At 44.4% G+C, this 19770-nt stretch overlaps 1 protein-coding gene across 1 annotated transcript in view; it reads left to right on the forward strand.

The window, feature by feature from the left end:
• Window positions 1-19637, forward strand: part of TTC39C (tetratricopeptide repeat domain 39C) — an 83379-nt gene extending 63742 nt beyond the window's left edge. Inside the window, exons 7-14 of the mRNA XM_074352173.1 lie at window positions 3922-4015; window positions 6695-6802; window positions 10808-10917; window positions 11717-11840; window positions 16123-16220; window positions 17281-17385; window positions 18682-18720; window positions 19268-19637. Coding sequence (XP_074208274.1) covers window positions 3922-4015; window positions 6695-6802; window positions 10808-10917; window positions 11717-11840; window positions 16123-16220; window positions 17281-17385; window positions 18682-18720; window positions 19268-19357 — 768 coding nt within the window. The 3' untranslated portion in view covers window positions 19358-19637. The remainder of the gene's footprint in view (window positions 1-3921; window positions 4016-6694; window positions 6803-10807; window positions 10918-11716; window positions 11841-16122; window positions 16221-17280; window positions 17386-18681; window positions 18721-19267) is intronic.
• The last annotated feature ends 133 nt before the right edge of the window (window positions 19638-19770 follow it).

Raw genomic sequence — 19770 nt, forward strand, 5'->3', positions numbered from 1 at the left:
TCTAAAAACAATTTTGATGCCCTTCCATTTCCATCCTGAGTAAGAATACTCAAATACATATTCAGAAGTACAGTGTTTTGTCTTTGTTTTTTTGGGGGGAGGGAGGTAATTAGATTTGTTTGTTAGTTTAATTAGTTAATTTTTTAGTTTTGCTAGGTAGAATTGTTATAATTTGACGGCACACATACAATATATTGCGTGTAAATACATACATATAATATACTGCACAGTTTTTTTAGTTTACATATATGTACTGATCATTGTTTCTAAGAACAGATTAGAGCCTTAGCTTTTCAAACTTACAGTTATCAAGGGAATAAAGCCAACCACAAAATAAGAATCAACAGAATACAGTAATCCACTCATAAAGGACAGTCAAATGTGCTTACACATATTCAAGAAATCAGTCATTTAAGTTATAAATAATAAGTAGTTCATTTGTGTCCTTTTTTTTTTTTGATTCCACATATAAGTGATATTATATGGCATTTTTCTTTCTCTTTCCAGCCCACTTCACTTAGAATGACGATCTCCAGGTCCATCCATGTTGCTGCAAATGGCATTATTTTATTCTTTTTATGGCTAAATAGTATTCCATTGTATATATCTACCACATCATGGACACTTGGGTTGTTTCCATGTCTTGGCTATTGTAAATAGTGCTACTATGAACATTGGGGTGCATATGTCTTTTTGAATCTTATTTTTCTCCCAGTATATGCCCAGGAGTGGGATTGCTGCATCAAATGGCAACTCTATTTTTAGTTTTTTAAGGAACCTCTGTACTATTTTCCATAGTGGCTGCACCAGTTTACATTTCCACCAACAATGAAGGCGGGTTCCCATTTCTCCACACCCTCTCCAGCATCTATAGTTTGTAGACTTCTTAATGATGGTCATTCTGGCTGGTGTGAGATGATATCTCATTATGGTTTTGATCTGCATTTCTCTGAAAATTAGCAATGCTGAGCATTTTTCCATGTGCCTATTGGCCATTTGTATTTCTTCATTGGAGAATTGCTTGTTTAGGCCTTTTGCCCATTTTTGGATTGGGTTGCTTGTTTTTTGATATTAAGGTGTATGAGCTGTTTGTATATTTTGGAAATTAGTTCCTTGTCAGTCACATCATTTGCAAGCATTTTCTCCCATTCTCTAGGTTGTCTTTTCCTTTTGTTGATGGTATCCTTAGCTGTGCAAAAGCTTTTAAGTTTAATGAGACCCCATTTGTTTATTTTTGCTTTTATTTCCATTACTCCAGGAGCTGGTTCAAAAAGTATATTGCTGTGATTTATGTCTGAGAGTGTTGTGCCTGTGTTTTCCTCTAGGAGCTTTATAGTATCTGGTCTTACATTTAGGTCTTTGACCCATTCTGAGTTTACTTTTGTATATGATGTTACAGGATGTTCTAATTTCAGTCTTTTACATGTAACTGTCCAGTTTCTCCAGCATCAGTTATTGAAGGGACTGTCTTTTCTTCTCTGTATATTCTTGCCTCCTTTGTTGTGGATTAACTGACCACAAGTGTGTGGGTTTATTTCTGGACTTTCTGTTCTGTTCCACTGATCTATGTGTCTGTTTCTGTGCCAGTACCGTACTGTTTTGATTACTGTAGCTTTGTAGTATAACCTGAAGTCAGGGAGTGTGATTCCTCCAGCTCCGTTCTTCTTTTTGAAGATTGTTTTGGCTATTCAGGGTCTTCTGTGTTTCCATACAAGTTTTAACATTTTTTTGTTCCAGCTCAGCTTCACAGTTTAATTTTGAAAGCAACATACTCCTGTAGTTTCCTCAGGCTGGTGTCTGCCTGGATAACTCAGGAGCGCTCCCGCATCCCCAGGAGCTCCTGGGTGTACTCACACCTGTGCTTGTGCTCCCTGAAGAGAGCTGGCTCTGGGCACAGGTGGAGCGGAGTTTGGATACTAGTCAATTGCTCACTTGTTGATCAAGCTACTTAACCTCCTTGAACTTCAATTTCTTCATCTGCAAATGGAACTCATACTTACCTACCTCAGAGTTTTTGAAAGGATTAAAAGAAATAATTTTGATTCAAATATTACTTGGTTTCTTTTTTTCTTTTTTTTGCATTCAGAGCTTAGTTTTGACTCATCTTTGTAGTTCCAGAGCCCAGTTCCATCCTGGGCACTTAGTAATTGCCAAATGAATGTTCACTGACTAGTTTTCTGTCCTGGGAAGGGCAGCGTGGCATTGCCCTGCTGTGCACTGAACCCCAGCTGGGGTCAGCTTGGTAGGGATGGCCCATCCAGAAATACCCGGTGTGTGATAGTTGAATGCCATTCACTTGGGGAACTGAGGAGATGTATGCAGAGCAGAACCTCTGACACTATGGTTTCTGTGTAAATATGCTAAATTGAGTGATACAGGGAAAGAACTATTGATGCAGAAAGGGGAGAGTTTGAGATGGGTGTAATGAGCGTCCAGATCTCTCTCTACACACAGACGCATGTGCGCACTGTTCATGAAAGACTGATTGACCTTTTGCCTCGTTGGTGTCTTGGCTGTGTGCTCACATCGCTGTAAATGTCTGAGTTCAGAACTGGGGGCCTGTTTCGTTCCTATGTGATTCCCCCATATTAGATGTTGAGCTACTTGAGAACAGGAATTGGAGACACAGTGATGTGTATCTTCCTTGGCTGCCTAGTGAGCGTCTGTGGGTGGTGATGCGGGATTGAGTGCTACAGTCTGAACCTTCCTGACAACAGGGTAAAGTGTTACTGTGGGCGTGAACAGTTGTTGGGTCCAGCCATGGCTTTGGTTAATGAGTCATTTGGCTCCCACTATTCCTGAGTCACAGACTGTCCTGAAGACCTCCTCGCTGACTCATCTGGGCCCCACGTTGAGTCCTGGACGCCTCCTGCAGGGGCCATGCATCACTGAAAGAGCTGAGGAATATAATGATAGCGGCTGGTCTTCAGAGAAGCTAGCAGCCCTCCTACGAACCTGCATGCTGTCTCCTGGCTGCCTTGGGGAGAAGACGCAGTAGGGCACTGGGAAGGGAGTAGCCGGGGAGCCGCAGAGGGATGCTCAGAGAGGAGGGCCGAGTGCAGGGCAGGGAGAGAGCAGCGCTGGCACCTGCAGAGCAAGAAGGGACTGCTCCTGGGCGTGCATCATTGAGGGCAGGCTGTGTCGGGTCTTCTGGGCATTTGGATTTATATTTATTAATTGATGTGTGATGCTTCATACCTCTCATTGCTGTATTTAGGATGTAATCTGTCTCCCTTTTATCCTGATGATGCTTTTAGGTGCTCTTATCAGCTGCTTGTGGCGTCAGATTGGCAGACATTGAAAGAGATCTTTAGTGGAAGGAAAAACTAAATGTATTTAACCGGGAAAAAGTGGAACAGACATTGGAGAGTCTTCTAGGTTCTGGAGAGAGCTGGATGAATGCACATGTTGGGGGTGTGTCTAAAGAGAATGTCTAAAGTGTTGAGAGAAGAGATATGATGACCAGCAGCAGTCAGAGAACAGCACTGATTGCTGGAGAGTGAGGGGGTCACAGAGGGTGGGAGCTCTCCCAAGTCAGTTGGTGCGACTGCGAGTTTGTCTGGACCCAGGTGGGTGGATGCAGGAGGATGAAGTACGGTCCCTGTCCTGTCCAGCTTACCTGTACCAAGGAGCTAGATGAGCAAACCATTAGGATACAGCAAGTTCTATTGCACTCATGTGCAGACAGTGCTGTAGCAAAGGTGGGTGTGAGTGAGCCCTCACTGGCGGGTCCTTTTGACTGAGCATCTCACAAGGATGTGAGGGTAATGGGGCTCTTTTCCCAGAAATCTTGAAATCACTGTATTCTCTACTACTTAATCTATTTAAAATAACTGAAGGAAAAAGATGCTTTTGAATTACGATGCACGTGATGTTAATGACAGATCTTAGCCAGTAACCCTGTTTTCACTTTCTCCTTAGTGTCAGATCAACAGTGCCTTGGCTTCCTTCCATACTGCTTTGGAACTTGCAGTAGATCAGAGGGAAATCCAGCATGTCTGTCTGTATGAGATTGGTAAATATCAAATGTCTGTCTAGTTTCTTGGCATGAAATAGCATTAATGCATCAGCTTATGTCCTGCTGAATGTCCCGCTCCTTAACCTTGCAAGTGTGGATGTGTTGCTGTGCACACTGCCATGATTAACGCTGTTCAGTTTGTGTCTTTGTGAAATGCTGCTGCGTTTTGTAATCCTAGAACTTCGGTTGTTACTGTAGCACCAAGTAGTGATGCTTATCTCAGTGAGTTCTCATGGCTTCCTTCTAATAGTTTGTTCCTTATAACGTTTTGATTTTAGGATAATAGGTAAAGTTTAATGAATTGAGTAAAACCATTTGTGAATATTTTATTGGACTGGTTATTAGAATTGAGAACTGTTTTCTCTTCCCTCCCACCATTGTTTACCTGAGAAGAAAAAGACGGTGCAGGAGCGGGTTGTGCACGTGGGTGTCGGTCCCAGCTCTCCTGCCCGCTGACTCGGTCGGAGACCTCGCCCTCGTAGCTGTCGGTGCTCGGGCGCCTCCCCCGGCAGCGGCTGCGCAGTGTCGATGAAATTTCGCGGACGAGGATCAGGCTGGGTGCCCGGTACACAGGAGGCCCCACACACATTAGCTGCTTCCTCCTCTCCCTCACTCCTGGAGATGAATTTATAGACAGACTTGGAGGCGTTTATTTGCCTAAGATTTACCCCCCTACCCACCTCCCCAGAGTTGTTGCTATGACTTTTCTGGCTGACTGCACTAAAAGACATTAGTGATTGCATAATCCTTCAGTGTGACAGTTGCTCAGTTGTGCTGAGAAGTGTAAACACAACTTTGGACCTGAAGCAACAAATTTTAGTAAAGGATTCATACTTTTTTGAGTTTGAGCCTAAGACTGCAAGGTCACTTCGTGTGGCACATGTAAAAGGAAGGAAGGGAGGAGTGGAGGCGGGAGGAAAGATGAGGTGGGGGTGGGGATCAGAAGGGAGATTGGCCCTGGGTAGGCCGTGTGTGCAGAGATGGGGGTGGGCGCACCTGGGGAGGCAGGGGACGCCCGTCAGGTTGGACCTTCTGCTGCCTGCTACTCGCTCGCCTGCTGTAGACATAATTGTCTTCCTGAATCTTTTTAAAAGAAGAGTGCAAACTAAAAGATTGGTAACTGCCCATTAAACAGTATTACATCTCAAACTCCTACTATGATTTAGGGAGGGGAGATGAGGTATGACCCAATGGGAACTGTATTTTCTGCAGTCTGAACTCTGCTGGAGCTCTGGGTAGCAGCCTTAATGCAGAATGGGGTGTGAAACACATTATCAGTGTGCTGTTTTGAGTGCGACAAGGCATCTCCGATTTCACAAGCAATGAAGCAGTATAGAACTTGAATTAAAGGAACTAGCTTTGCTGGCCTTTGATTTTTCTTGTTTAAGATGCTGTTTTTGTTTTCTTCCAGTTTTATTAAGATGTAGTTGACATGTAACATTGTATTTAAAGTAGACAACATAAAAATTTGAACATATATATTGCAAAATGATTATGGTGGCCTTTTTTGCGTGCACCGTTTCCAGGTCTGTGGCAGGATAGAATGTTAGAGCCCAAGGAAGCTTAGAAACCATGGAACCAGCACTAAGGGCTCCGGAAGGTCAGCTTGAGGGGAAAACAGCAAAATCAAAACTCAGCCTCATTCAATTTCACTGCTGCCTTCCACCTCTATTTTTGCATTTAATTTAGCTCTTACCCTGATGTCTACTTTAGGATGGAAATAATCAGCCCCAATTTTTACTCTAAAATATGTCATCTTCATGTCATACCATATCCCATGAATTTGACACTACATTTCCTGGATGTATGGATCCCTGTCACCCCTGTAGTTCAGATGGTCTAAAATGACACGACTACTTCATGATGCACCAGATACCCGATTTTTTCTGGAGGGGTTACCGTGGACAGGAAGGAGCCTTCTGCCCTCAGTTCTTCCCTCTTGTTAGTTCTGTGACCTTGAGCAAGTCACATAGCCTCTTCATGCCTTAGACTTTCTCTTTGATAAAGTGAGGACACCATCTGCCACCTTTTCAAGGCTGCAGTAGGACTAGAGAGAATTTCATCACGTGCCCAGGGTGCAGAGGGGATGGTTCAGTGGACGGGAGGTACCATTTCTAACCACGGGGATAAGATTCCTGCATGCTCGCTGCTGCTGCTGCTTCCAGGATGCCAGCCTGACAGTGTTTTGATCCAGGGAAGATGGGGTCCTTTCCCCACTCCTGCAGAGGGAGGGTGGCAAGTACTTAATTTCTGACTGGCTTACTCACTGCTTCTCATTTTTGCTAATGAACAGTAATCATTAACGCGCAGGTGGGTGTTGAAAACATTTTGGGCTTGTCACTAGGTTTGTGACCTCAGGTACTGCTCCTTTCCCTGCGCCTGTGCCTGCTCTGGGAGAGGAGTACCTCTGTGCTTGGGTTGATCTCACAGCTGGAGGCAAACTGGACTGTTTTCCTAGAAATGTCTGCATCCCTCCCTTCTGTATTGCTTCACCAGAGATGCCTTGTCCTACTCAAAACATTGCATTGAAAATATTCAAGAGGAGAAAGGTGATTACGAAGGTTTCGGGTAGTTGGCACAGAACACTCACAGAGAAAGTCAGCGGCATGAGAGCTCTGTCCCTTAAAGGTGGGCATCCTCCTTTGGGGTCACGCACTGGACGTCTCTCTTTCACAGGCTGGTGCAGCATGATAGAGCTGAACTTCAAGGATGCGTTCGATTCCTTTGAGAGGCTGAAAAACGAGTCCAGGTGGTCCCAGTGCTATTACGCCTACTTGACCGCGGGTGAGTAGACCACGGCTCCCCCTTCTCTGTCTCACGAGTTAGCGCACACACATGCGCGGATGGGAGAGTGATGACAGGAATTGTCCTTGTCACAGTTCCCTACAGCATGTAATGTTTTGTGCTGCAAGTAAGAAGCAGCTGAACATAGCTCTCACCGACCCGGCTGAATGCCGGGAAGTTCGGTGCCGCCGGCCCTGCGCCTGCCCCGCGCCTGCCCCGCATTCCCATGGGTGGCGGCTGGCTTGGTCACATGCTGGGACTTGGAAAAGCTTATTGTGATGTTCTCCCTGTTTTCGTGCATTTTGTCCAAAACAGCCTCAGCCTACCCTTAAGCCTCTCCTTTATTTTCTCAACTGTACTTTTCATTTATTAGAAATCTAAACAATCTTTAAAAATGTAACATATCTATTAAATTGTGTTAATATTTTTGTTTGGATCGTTAGTGCTCGGGTTACAAAGCTGCACAGATTTTGAGTGGTCCGTTCCCACCTTGTTTTACCTACTACCCGTTATAACTACAGTGTGATTTTTGCAGAACACAAGGTAATTTCAACACTGCGTATCGTTATGGCAGAAACACCTGTAATTTCTGATAGGAATATGAGTGCGTTGCCTTTTGGCCCTTCTGTGAGGAGATAGTTAAAGACATGCTGCCACCTGGTGGACAAGACGGTTGTCTGCGCCCTGGGCTACAAGACACTCGGGGATGCAGAAGTGCCCAGGTGGGAATTGAGGAGCCCCAGGTGGCTGCACATTTGCTGCCTCTAACGATGAACTCTCCTTAGACACCCATGTAAGTGATTCATTTACTTAAAATTCAAGACTCATCCAAACATTATTTTAAATATCTCCTCTTTTCTCTGAATATTTGGATTTAACAAAACATCTCCTGACGTTCCATCCCCTTAAATGATCTCTTTAAAATAAGATGAAGTTCACAGTGGCCTGTATGTATATCCCAGGTGTTCTAGAACTGCGGCCCATTAGCGGTCTGGGTGGAAGCCCCGTGTCCCCGCAGGCCCTCCTCCAGTCCCCGCAGGACGGGCATTTTTCTGTGGCTCTGCAGCTGTTTGAATAGGAGTATTTCCAGTACGCTGCTTGGTATACTTTAAGGGTTGGTTTACAGAGCTGGCAGCATCTCAGGTGAAAGTAGCAGCCATTTCCGGAGCGGCCTTGTGCGCTCAGCACCTTCATGAACCCAGCAGAGCGCTGCACGACTCAGCGGTCGTTCAGGTGGAATGGGGCCACGTAGCCCATGTGGGCAGCTATCCCTTTTCTGATCTTTGTTGAGCATAGAACATGAAATAAAGGTACATTGTGGCCACATAGAGGAGCATTTATTCCCCAGAGACCGGAATTCCCAGGACCACACCAGCCGTAGGAGATGGTCAAGTGTGGAAGACTCTGCTCTCCACCTCTGCCCGGGGATTTCGTGCAGAAACGTGTGAATGGCTCCACTGCAGAGGGGACACGGGAGAGGGCAGGGTCCCTTCTGTCCAGCTGTCAGAGAAGGCACCTCGCAGGAGCTGCCTTTTGAGTTACATGTGGGCAGGCAGAGCTGGAGGAGATGGCTGTTCAGGGACCAGAAATACTGCCACCAGGGGTTTAATTCCTTGCACTATTTTTTAAAATTTTAGTAAAATATACATAACGTAAAATCTACCATGTTCACCATTTTTAAGTGTGTAGTTCAGTGGCATTAAGTTCTTTCACATCATTAAGCAGCCATGACCAGCATCCATCTCCCGAACTTTTTTAACCATCGCAGGCTGAAACCCTGTGCCCATTAAACAGTACCTCCCCGCTCCCCGAACCCCAGCCCCTAACAACACACTGTTCTGCCTTCTGTCTGTATTCATTTGACTATTCTAGGTGCCTCGTATAAGTGGACTCATACAGCATTTGTTGTTTGTATCTGGCTTATTTCTCTTAGCATGATGTCCTCACGGTTCATCCGAGTTGTAGCATGTAACAGAATTCCATGCCTTTTTAAGGCTAAATATATTCCCTTGTATGAATATAGCACATTTTGTTCATTGTCAATGGACCCTTGGGTTGTCCCACCCCTTAGCCATAGTGAGTGACGCTGCTGTGAACGTGGTTCTCTGAGACCCTGCTTTCATTCCCTGGGGGCGTGTCACCCAGAGGTGGAGTTGCTGAATTGTGTCCTTGTACTATTCTTGCAACTCTTCTGTAAGTTTTGAAATTACATAAAGACCAGAAGTTATCCCAAAAGATTAGAATGTCACTTACAGGGTGATGTAAGCTTAGTCTTTATGGACGAGCCAAGCGTTGCAAGTTCTGTGTAGGTCTCGGATTTAGGGTGAGTCAGAGATGCTCCTGCTTTTAACCATCTGCTTCTTTTCAAGCAGCTGTGTCTGTAACTGTCCCGAGAGGAGGTGGTGTATATTCTTTGGGATCTGAGGTATCAGTATTGTAGGTGGTCCAGATCCCGATACTGATGCTGCTTGACTCTCTCACATGCCCACATTTGCTCATTCTTTTATTAAAATTTTATGACTGTGTAATAATTTTGTCAGTTATCTTAGGAGACCTCAAGCTCAGGGCAGCAGAAATTATTCTTTTTCATTGATTTACTGTGTGACCTTGGGCAAGTCTTTTAACTTACCTAGACTTTTGCATCCTCTGATCTGTAACGTGAGGGAATTATTTTACAAAACAATCACCAGGCTTCCTTCCGGTTTTGAAATTTATAAGTGCAACAGATGAGACCATTTTGGATGGCTCAGACAGCCACATCTGGACCAGTTACTCCCGTAACCGGAAATGGGGTTCGCACTCCCTCTGAGTATTCAGCCTAATCCCACTCACCCCCAGGAGAAATCTGCCTTTCCCGTCACCTCGACGTCCTCCGCTTCCTCCCAGCCTCGCTGCTTGTGCTGCTTTGACCCTCTGACAGCTGCCCGTTCTTTGACAGCCGTGGCCCTGTGCCCACCTTGACCAAGCCCCAGAATACAAGTGTAGGGCCGCCCAGTTTTAGGACTGCTCGAATAAAGAAGGAAGATCTAGCAAATCAATGGACATTCCAATGGGGGGGATTGAAAAACAACATGTGGCAAAGACAAAATCAACCCCAAAATTAATAGAAATGAATTCAATGCCATGGGGGCTGAGGAAAGAATGACAGAGGAGTCAGTCAGGTGTCAGCCAGGAGGTGGGGCTGCAGCCAGGTGTGAAGTATGGAGAAGGGAGAGCAGGTGAAGCCGAGGAAGTAGGGTGCGGTCTCTGCCTGGGGCTTGGGGTGGGATGAAGGGTGTGCAGACCATCGAGATCTTACCCTCCTCAAGGCTCAGCTTGACTCCTGTATCCTCAGAGCTCCCCCGATCCCTCCAAAGAGGAACGATCCCTGCCCTTCTTGAGCTTTTCCAAAAGTACTTTGGTGCTCGGACTCTGAAGCCTCTTAGCACTGTACCCTCTGTGGCTGCGGGACTGTGTGTTGCATCTCTCCGGCTGAAGTGCACGTTTCTTCAGGGTGTAAGCGTGTGCGTTTCCTCTTTGCATTCTTGCTGGTGGCAAGTGTCCATGGAACGTGTGCAGGACTAATCCGTGACTTCCCTTCCAGCCATGGGACATCCTGTGAAAAGAGGCCATGAGGCTGTCGCAGTCCTCCTGGCTCCTAATTGTCCTTTCCTAAATTCCTTTTTATTTCATTTTCCGAGTGTTGGGGCTCCAACTGGAGCAGTTGTGCTCTGTGACAATATAAGAGAGGGTTGTCATGTGCAAGACTATCTCCCCACAAAAGGACTAGGACCGTTGTCTTCCCACTTGTCTCCCCAAAGCTGTGGGAACGTGGCATCAGGGAAATAGTTGTTGAATCAGTGGAGTGACAGTCAGCAGGATGGTGTAGCCCCTGTGTAACAGTCTTTAAAAATATTTGCTTCTGTTTTTTCCTTTACTGACACTTTCCACGTATCATCAACCTCGGTTTCCCTGGGTGGCCCTTTCCCCCTAGCCCTTAAGGAACACTGCAGTGGTTTCTTACAGTTTGTCAAGGAGCCACCGGTGATGTGGACGGGGCCCAGATTGTCTTTAAAGAGGTCCAGAAACTCTTCAAGAGGAAAAACAATCAGATTGAGCAGTTCTCAGTGAAAAAGGTACGTTGGAACCTGTTGATCTGGTGTGTTGTTTATGACGGGTGTTTATAACTGTTACTGCTTTGGGCAGGTTTAGGAAATCCTACTCAGAGCTGGTGACCTGCTTGCTGTGCAAAATGCAGTTCCCGACTGGAGACAACTTACGCCCATGCCATTCGTCTGCTCTGAGTACGAAGTGTTGTTGCAAATAATTAAAGCAATTGTTTCTTTGAATAGAGACATCACAGACCTTGTAGAGCTAATGGGCATGTCTGGAGAGGAAGAGCGTCTTGTCTAAAGGGTTAGGTGCTTTCAGAAGAATGCAAATTAGCACGGAATTTTCCATGATTTTAGTTTTAGTTTTTACTGAATGAAAGTTTAATGACTTAGGGTGAGTATAAACGAGACTGTAGTGTGGAACACCACTGAGGGCACTGGGACTAAGTAGAAAGCCAGAGGTCAGAACTGTAACTAAAAGGCGTGTAGTGTTACGCCCTCCATACGGACCCACTGAGTTATTACTTGTTACCCAGCTTTTATAAACTTGTTTGATTTAAACTGAAATGAATCTAGTTCCATCCTGAAGTGTTCAAACTATACCCTGGATCTTAATAGTAGATTGAGTTGAATAATGAGAGAAAGGCATATCTACCGATATGTTAAAAACGGAAAAGCAAAAATTGCTTAGAAATGTTCCGTTTTAGCTTTGTTGGGGGGGGGGTTGTGCACATCCAATATGAATGATGCATTTTTCAATGTCTCCGAAATATTTTTACATGATTTTTTTTTAACGTAGCCTAATCATTCTGACTCCTTGCAGGCAGAAAGATTTCGGAAGCAGACCCCGACCAGAGCGCTATGTGTGCTGGCCTCCATCGAAGTGTTGTACTTGTGGAAAGCCCTTCCCAACTGCTCCTTCCCCAACCTCCAGAGGATGAGTCAGGGTGAGAAACAAAACTATACGCAGCAGCTCGTTTCTTCAGTGTCTCCCTAATATTGTCTGATTCAGAGAGTACAGAGCTGTCATGCTTGGACAGACAGTGTAGTGATTCAGAAAATTCAGTGGCTTAGCTGGTAGGACTAGAAGCCCTGGGAAGGACAGGCCTGCGTTGCTAGCACTGATTCAGTGGTGCTAATCCTGGAGTAACCTCTCCATGGATTACTTCTGCCTGTCCTTGGACTTCCCACGAGCGGAATCAGAGTGTGTGTCCTTTTTAGCGCGTGGCTTCATTTGTCCAGCATCGTGTGTGGGAGGTGGACCCACGTTGTGGCCCGTTCAGTAGAGCGTTCCTTTCGCCTGCGGCAGTAGGTGTGCCGTCGTGTGGCGACACCTGTACCACAGTTTGTTCATTCTCTTCCTACTGGACGTGCGGGTTGTCCCCTGGCTTTTAGTGGCCGTGAGCATGGCTGGTGCTCATGTGAGGCATGCAGCCGGAGCGTGCTGGTCTTGTGTGTGGAGTTACGTTCTGATTTCAGCAGATACTTGGGAGTGTAATTAGAAGCTTACCTTTTTGATTCACATATTAAAAAAAAAAGTAAGACCCTAAGTTATGGTAGATATAAATAACCTTCATGGTGAGAAAAGTTCATGGGGAGAGTAAACCTTTAAGTAAAAAAAGCTTTATTGGTTTTAAAGAAATACTGTGGCATTTCTTCTAAAGGTGTATGTGCAGACATTTGAATGCCACTTCATAGTCTGGCAGATTATTTGGTTCGCTCCATCCTGCAACCCAGGAAGTAGGAAGAAGGCCGACAACACTGTCGTGCCCATTTTGTAGTGAGCAAGCAGGCACGCAGAGCAGTTCGGTGGCTGGTCCAGCTCCCGTGGGGGCGAGTGTCGCTGCGGCTGGCCTGAGGATGGCGCCTGGAGGAGCAGAGCTTCAGACCGACCTACAGGCCGCTTCGTCTCCCCGGGAGCACGAAGTTACTTAAATCGTGCTGCTAGACGATTAAAAGATGAGACTGTTACGTTGAAGTAAAAACTACATGCAGTTGTCCCTGGGCATCCCTGGGGGATTGGTTCTAGGACCCCCCCCCCCCCCCGCAGGTACCAGACTCTGCGGCTGCTTAAACCCCTTATATAACCTGGAGTGATATTTGCATATACACTCCAGGCACTTTTCCCTGTTTACTTTAAATCATCTCTAGATAATTTATAATGCCTGATATGTAAATAGTCACTGAACGTGCAGCAAATTCAAGTTGTGCTTATTGGAACTTACTGGAATTTTTTTTTCCTGGAGTATTTTCAATCCAGAGTTGGTTGTATCCATGCATGCAGAACCTGCAGACATGGAAAGCCGACTGTACACCCCAAAAGATGGTTTTATAGGGACTGATTCTCTTTGGAAATGTATTCTTATCCACTTTTTCAGAAGTAATTTGTATTAATAGTTTGGATTTACTCAAAAATAGTGCGTTGGTGACTAGAAAATTTGTTAGATTTCTCTAGTCATACTGTTTTTGATCAAATATAGTGTTATCCCTTGAATCATACACTTTTATCATCAGACTCCCCTGCTGATGCCTCTTGCTTATTTAAAAAAAAAAAAAGACTATCTTAAAGGTCAAAAAGTTTGTTAGTATATATTCCAGAGATCAAAGTAATACACCTCCAAAAGAAGCTGTGCACAGAGGCCCTGTAATTAGAACAGGTTTGTAACCCTCCTAAGGGAACAGCTTGAAAGGAAACAAAATTTTCTTGGATGTACAAGTTCTGCTCTGTTGTTTAAAAAGATAAGTATAATTTAAAAACCCATCCCGTGTTGATGCAAGTCTGGAATATCTACCCATGTCTAACTCAAAGGGACAGTAGAGAATTTTAGGTATTCTTTTTAATGCGCAAGTGCCAAATCATGTATTTAAGGATATTAAACACACATGCGAATGTAAAACAGTAATTGGGAGACACGAGAATGGTTGTCGCTTAACGTGACTGAATACCCTCTGAACGCCTTTCCAGGCATCAAAATAAACAATGAAGATGCGGTCTCAGGGAGGGAGGCAGGCTCTGGGGTGAACATGAGATAATTCTCTAGTATTTTTGTTACAAGTTAGCCCAGTTCAGAGAGCTGTTAACTAGGTTAGCTCATTCCCCAGTGTTAAGCAGTGATGATCCAAATTGATCCAATCATGTAGAACATGGTGAAGGTCTTTGTAGAGAAATAGTTAAGTTACAGGAAAAAAAAAAAAAACCCAAACAAACCTGATAGTGGGTTATAGAGGTCCCGTCCCATCAAGCCCGCCCACTCCTGTGCATTCAGCTTACTGGGGTCCCCATCTGTGACTCCCTTCGTCAGAGCCAGTTGGATTCTTGTATCCTTGTCTTGTGGTTTCATTCGTGCCCTTCCCCCATCTACTCGCCCCTCTCCACTCCCTTCTTCCTCTGTGTTTTAAGGATGTTTCTGTGTATCCTCAGCACAGCAGTCTGAGCGATCCTATTAAAATCTAAGTCCTGCTGTGTTGTTTCACTTCTGGGACCTTCTGTGGTCTCATCTCATTCAAAGTAAAAGCCCAGATCCTTTCAGTGGCTACCGTCTGGACACACACCTTAGCCACTGCCTCTCGCCCTCTTCTGCTCACCAGGTCTAGCCACATTCCTCCTTACTGTTCTTGAACAGACCAGGCCTGAGTGGCCTCAGTGCCTTTGCACCTGCCCTTCTCTGCCTGCAAGCTCTTCCCACAAACATCCACGTGGCTCCTTCACTTGTTTTCTTCAAGTCTTTACTCACCTGTCACTTTTTCAGGGGGACTTAAACTGCACTTTTCTGACACTCATGCACCCCTTATCTCCCTTCCTGGGTTTATTTTTTACCTTAGCACATAACACTCCTTTAGCACACTTATTTTACCTGTTTGTCTTTTGTATCATCAGTCTCCTCCACGAAATGTTCATTTCCTAAGGGCAGAAATTTTTTTCTATTTTGTCACTGCTGGCACATGGCACATGTGCTCAGTGAATACTGAATGAATGAGTAGAATGAACGAATGAATGAGTGCATTCCCCTTTCCTTAACACTGCTGCTGCCGAAGACCTTTTGAGTTCTTTGTATGTGGAGGTATTCACAGCCCAGTGTTTTGAGGCCCCTCCTGCTTCTGTAGATTCAGACTCCATTCTTCACATTGACCTCTTTTCAATTCTACCCAGCTCTTCCAGTATCTGGAACCTTGAGCTCTGTGTGTGTGTGTGTGTGTGTGTGTGTGTGTGTGTGTGTGTGTACCTCCACATACACATACACATATACATGTACATACATTTGTAAGTAATACACACATAGACATGTATGTGTATATGTGTGTATGTTCTATAAAATCATATCAAATCTCAATATTTTTATTGGTTCACAGAAATAATTACCTCTTTTCCTCCTCTATTAACCCCACTGTGTTTCCAATTCCCACCTTTTTTATTTCCTTGGAAAACATCCATGTTATCCTCCAGCGTGTGCGCCCGTCCCCCAGAGAGGATGGCCAGGCCTGATCCCTTCAGAGACTCATGCAGTACCTTCTACAACCACAGGAAGGTGCTCACTGCATGGCTTTTTAAATTAATATGATACAATTAAAAGATGTTAATAGACTTTACTTTTTAGAGCAGTTTTAGATTCACAGCAAAATTGAGCAGAAGGTATAAGAGTTAGTTCGCACATAGCCCACCCCCCCCCCACCAAGCCTCACGCCTCCCCAGCCGCCAACATCCCCTCCCTCTGTGCTGCATTTGTTAACAACTGATGGGCCAACACTGACGCAGTGTTATCCCCCACAGTCCGTAACTGACATTAGGGCTTCTGCTCTGTTTTGTACGTTCTGTGGGACTTAGCCCATGTGTGTTGACCTGTAGCCACTCTCACAGCATCGTACAGCGTGCCTTCACTGCCCTGACAGCCCCCTGTGCTCTGCCTCCCAGACCTCTGACATCCACCATTGTTTGCCTTTTCCAGAACGTCCTCTAGGTGGAGTCTTCAGCCTGGAGCCTTTTCAGACTGGCTTCTTGGACTTAGTAACAGTAGGGTGCAGTTTTGAGTCGTCTTGGCACTGTGAAGTGTGATCTTTTCTTTGACTTAAGGACATTCACTACTGGATGAGGAAGGGGAAACCTGTTTTTTGGGGGGAGGGTGAGAGTCATGAACTGACTAAGTTGATAAACAATGAAAATCTTAACTGTTGATGATACTTAAGGACCCTTAAGTCAACGTGTTTCCCTCCTGCCGTTTTCTCGTCTCCCAGCTTGCCATGAAGTGGCTGACCCATCCGTCGTTGGGCTGAAGTACCTGCTGCTGGGGGCCATACACAAATGCCTGGGGAACACCAGGGATGCCGTGGAGGTAAACCGTTCGTGTGTGGTCGGGGCTCAGCTGAGCTGTGAAAACCTACATGGGTGCTTGGGCATAGTAAAGCGAGAGAGCATTCAGCACACCCAGTCTCCTGCTGCAGCGTGAGGTTACCTACTTGATGCGATTAAGGTCGTCTTTGCAGATGCTATAAGTTGGTGATTCATACTAGATGCTAATGCAGCTTCGGAGTCTTGGAGTACCTCTTTACGTCTGGGCTGCTTCTCTGGCACTGGCTGTTTATCACGGGGACAGTCTCAGCTGGCGGAGGAGGACACGAGGGGCAGCGTGAGGCCTCCGAGCCCTTAGGTAAACAGGTGGGGCCAGGCGTGGCAGCCTGTGTTCACTGTTCCGCCCTCGTAACTCCAGATTAGTCGTGCATTACTGACTAAGGTGAGGTCTAGAAAGTTGTTGGGTTAGGGTGTCGTGTCCATGTTTATGAAAAAGAACTGTTCATTTTTTTTTCAAATGTAGTTGGAGGGTTTTTTCTGAGTTTCTTGTTTGGTTGGGTTTTTGGACGTGCATCCCAGAGTTATTTTGGTTACTCTTTGAAAGTTGACGCACTGCAGTAGGAGACTGTGGCTTTAAATCCATGGAGAGTTGCTGTGCTTGTATCATAATTTTTAATTGATTTTCAGCATGGGGTATAATAGTTATTACATGGCTCTAAACAGCTGGGTTTAGATCATATGCTCAAGTGTTAGCACGACACAGTTAAGACACCTATCAAGAGATGGTTCTGACAAAAATATTAAAATAGGATGTTCAGATTTTGAGATGCAGATAAAGGGGTCCCCCACAAAATAATCAGCAGAGGCGGAAAATCAGGCTGGCTGATGGGGCCATGTTCCGGGGGAAGCTCAGCAGGCAGGCATATAAAGGACTTGTGAGATATGCAACAACGGGAAGGAACAGCAACGCGGAAGAGGAGAAACTTGGATACAGAAATGAGTGTCCCTTCCTGCTTCCCGATGACGCGATCAGCACTAAGGAGGAAAAGGAGCTGAAGCAGGGAAGTGAATGGATTCCAGTAACATGTGTATTATTCTTCCAGTTCTTTCATCGAGCTGTTAAAGATGAGTTGTGCCGTCAGAATAACTTATATGTTCAGCCATATGCTTGCTACGAACTTGGCTGTCTTCTCTTAGACAAACCAGAGGTAAGACCTTCTCTGCTTTATGAAATAACGATCATCAGCAAAAATGTGCAAGTGAGAAGGTGCAAAACATCCTTCATCTAAAGGCAATTGATGGAATGTGGAGGGTTTTGTTTTATCTTTTTTCCTTGATGTTGCATAGGATGAGTCCAAGGAGCTACTAACCCTCTTACTGCATTTAAGGAGGTAATCTCTTCTGTGAAATTAGAATTATGCACTTAAATGTAACTTTGGGACAGAAATTCCTCTGAGGGAAAATCATTGCCCTTTTTTAGGATTTAGTGTAGTTTACTCAGAAGAACACAGAACTGCAGTATGATTCTAGCTCTGCCATTTATTTTTAGTGTGTGATTCTGGTTAAGTTACTTGACCACATACCTTCTCCTTGATGTATCAAACAGGATAGAGAATACCCTCCTTGCCAATTTAATAAAGATTGTAGTGAGGTTAAATGAAGATGGTGTGTAGGATACTTTACAAATTTTTAGGATACTGTATAAATTTGACATCACCATTAAGATGTATATTAAAGCACAATGGGGCAATTGTTTTAAAATAGAATTTCGGTAGTGCTGGATTTACTTGGTACCTTCTGTTAGAAGCTCAGTTATGTAATATTGGCTGTATAAAGTTCTCATTTTCCATAAATTAAAACCAGCTTTCAAGTGGACTTTTTAAAAGTTGGGCTAAATCAACAAATATTCTAGCCTAACCCTTAAATATGTGGCCTGTCTTGCCAAAGATAGGCTTTTAATTGGTTAAGTCTTTTCATTTGAAATTCTAATTTTACCAAAATAGAAAACGCAATTTCTATAAGTTTTGGTAGAAACTCCTAACATCATATTCTTTATTTTAAGGAAATCTTTACTCTTAATGCAGCCTTCAAATATACACATAAAATACAACCTCACTGGTCTGTTGCTTGAAAAATGAAGTTGATGTCCTCAGTCGGTAATGCCTTCAAAAGAAGAGCTAACTTACTGACTTCAAAGAAACTTAAATTATCATCAATTTTAGGTTGTTTAGTAAGATCTTAAACTAGTATAACTCTTCTAAGTTGTTATCATTTATAGAATAATAGTGAAGAATATGAAAAATTTTTTATCAAGTAATGCCTTAATGTAAACTTAAAAGCTTTGTTATTATTAAAGATTGAGTCATTAAGCTTGAATGAGCAGTAGACTCCCTTCTGTGTCACTGAATTGTTCTAATTAACATGTCCTCCTGTTGTAACGTTTTCTGCTGGAGTACGTGTAACTATGGACATTAAGGGATACTGTGTTTTTCTTGCGCTCACAGACTGTAGGAAGAGGCAGAGCTCTCCTCCTCCAAGCAAAGGTAAGGATGCCTCCTCTGCCCCTTTCTGGTGGCCCCTCTCCCTCTCTCTCGTGTACTCTGGAGTCTGAGCTCAAGACATTTTGTGAAATGACTGTCCTGGTTGATAATATTTCTGGAAGGGGAAAGTGATAACTAACAGTGAGCAGTTGATTTTTAAGTGAAATTACTTAGACTCTCCCATGAAATTGCTCAACCTGCTTTATAAAAACCCTCCTCGTTTGTGTGGGAAAATAACGGTTGATTTCATAACCATATTCTTGAGTTAAAAAGTTCTAGCAGCAGCTTATATTGAGCCCAACTCAAGACTGCTGTTTCAGAAATAACATGAGGCCAAATTTCCAAAGGCAGCACTAATAACATTCAGTTGCCGTTTTAAAAATGGACACAGAGTTTGACGTTTTGGCAGTAAGAAAAATCAAGAGAATGTGAAGCCTTTATTGGGAGTGTGGGGAACTTTACTTGGAAGCACAGAGCTTGGTGTGGTTAATCCTGTCGTGTTGCAGGCAGCTTCGCTCACCGAGTCCATAAATCTCCTCTGGTCTTACAGGAGGATTTCTCCGGCTACGACTTTGAGAACAGATTACACGTCCGCATCCATGCTGCTCTGGCCTCTCTGAGGGAACTGGTCCCCCAGTGACAGACCCGAAGGACGTCCGTGCTCTGTCCCTCCCCACACAGGTTCTGCACTTTACAGGCAGAGGACACAACTCTTGTGAAGATCAACCACCTGTGCCAGGGACGCGCGTTCTCAGTTAGGCTGACATGTGATCTCCTCTTTTAAACACATAGCTAAACAGTAATAATGATGATGATAATAGTAGTAATAACTAACCACCTGGGGAGAGGGTTAAGTGACCTTGTTCAAACATTTTAGTTTTGTGATTTATTTTTAAAATAAAATTAAGCTAAATATTCAACCTGCGATCTTGTAGGAATGCCTCCCTTAAGCACACATCTCACTGGGTGACACTCAGAGGTATCTGTGAAATTACTAACAGTATCATGACACAGCATTTATATTGTGTTTTGAAAAAGTAAAAGCGCTTTCTA

Source organism: Camelus bactrianus, chromosome 24 (genome assembly GCF_048773025.1).
Source record: "Camelus bactrianus isolate YW-2024 breed Bactrian camel chromosome 24, ASM4877302v1, whole genome shotgun sequence".
NCBI lineage: Eukaryota > Metazoa > Chordata > Mammalia > Artiodactyla > Camelidae > Camelus > Camelus bactrianus.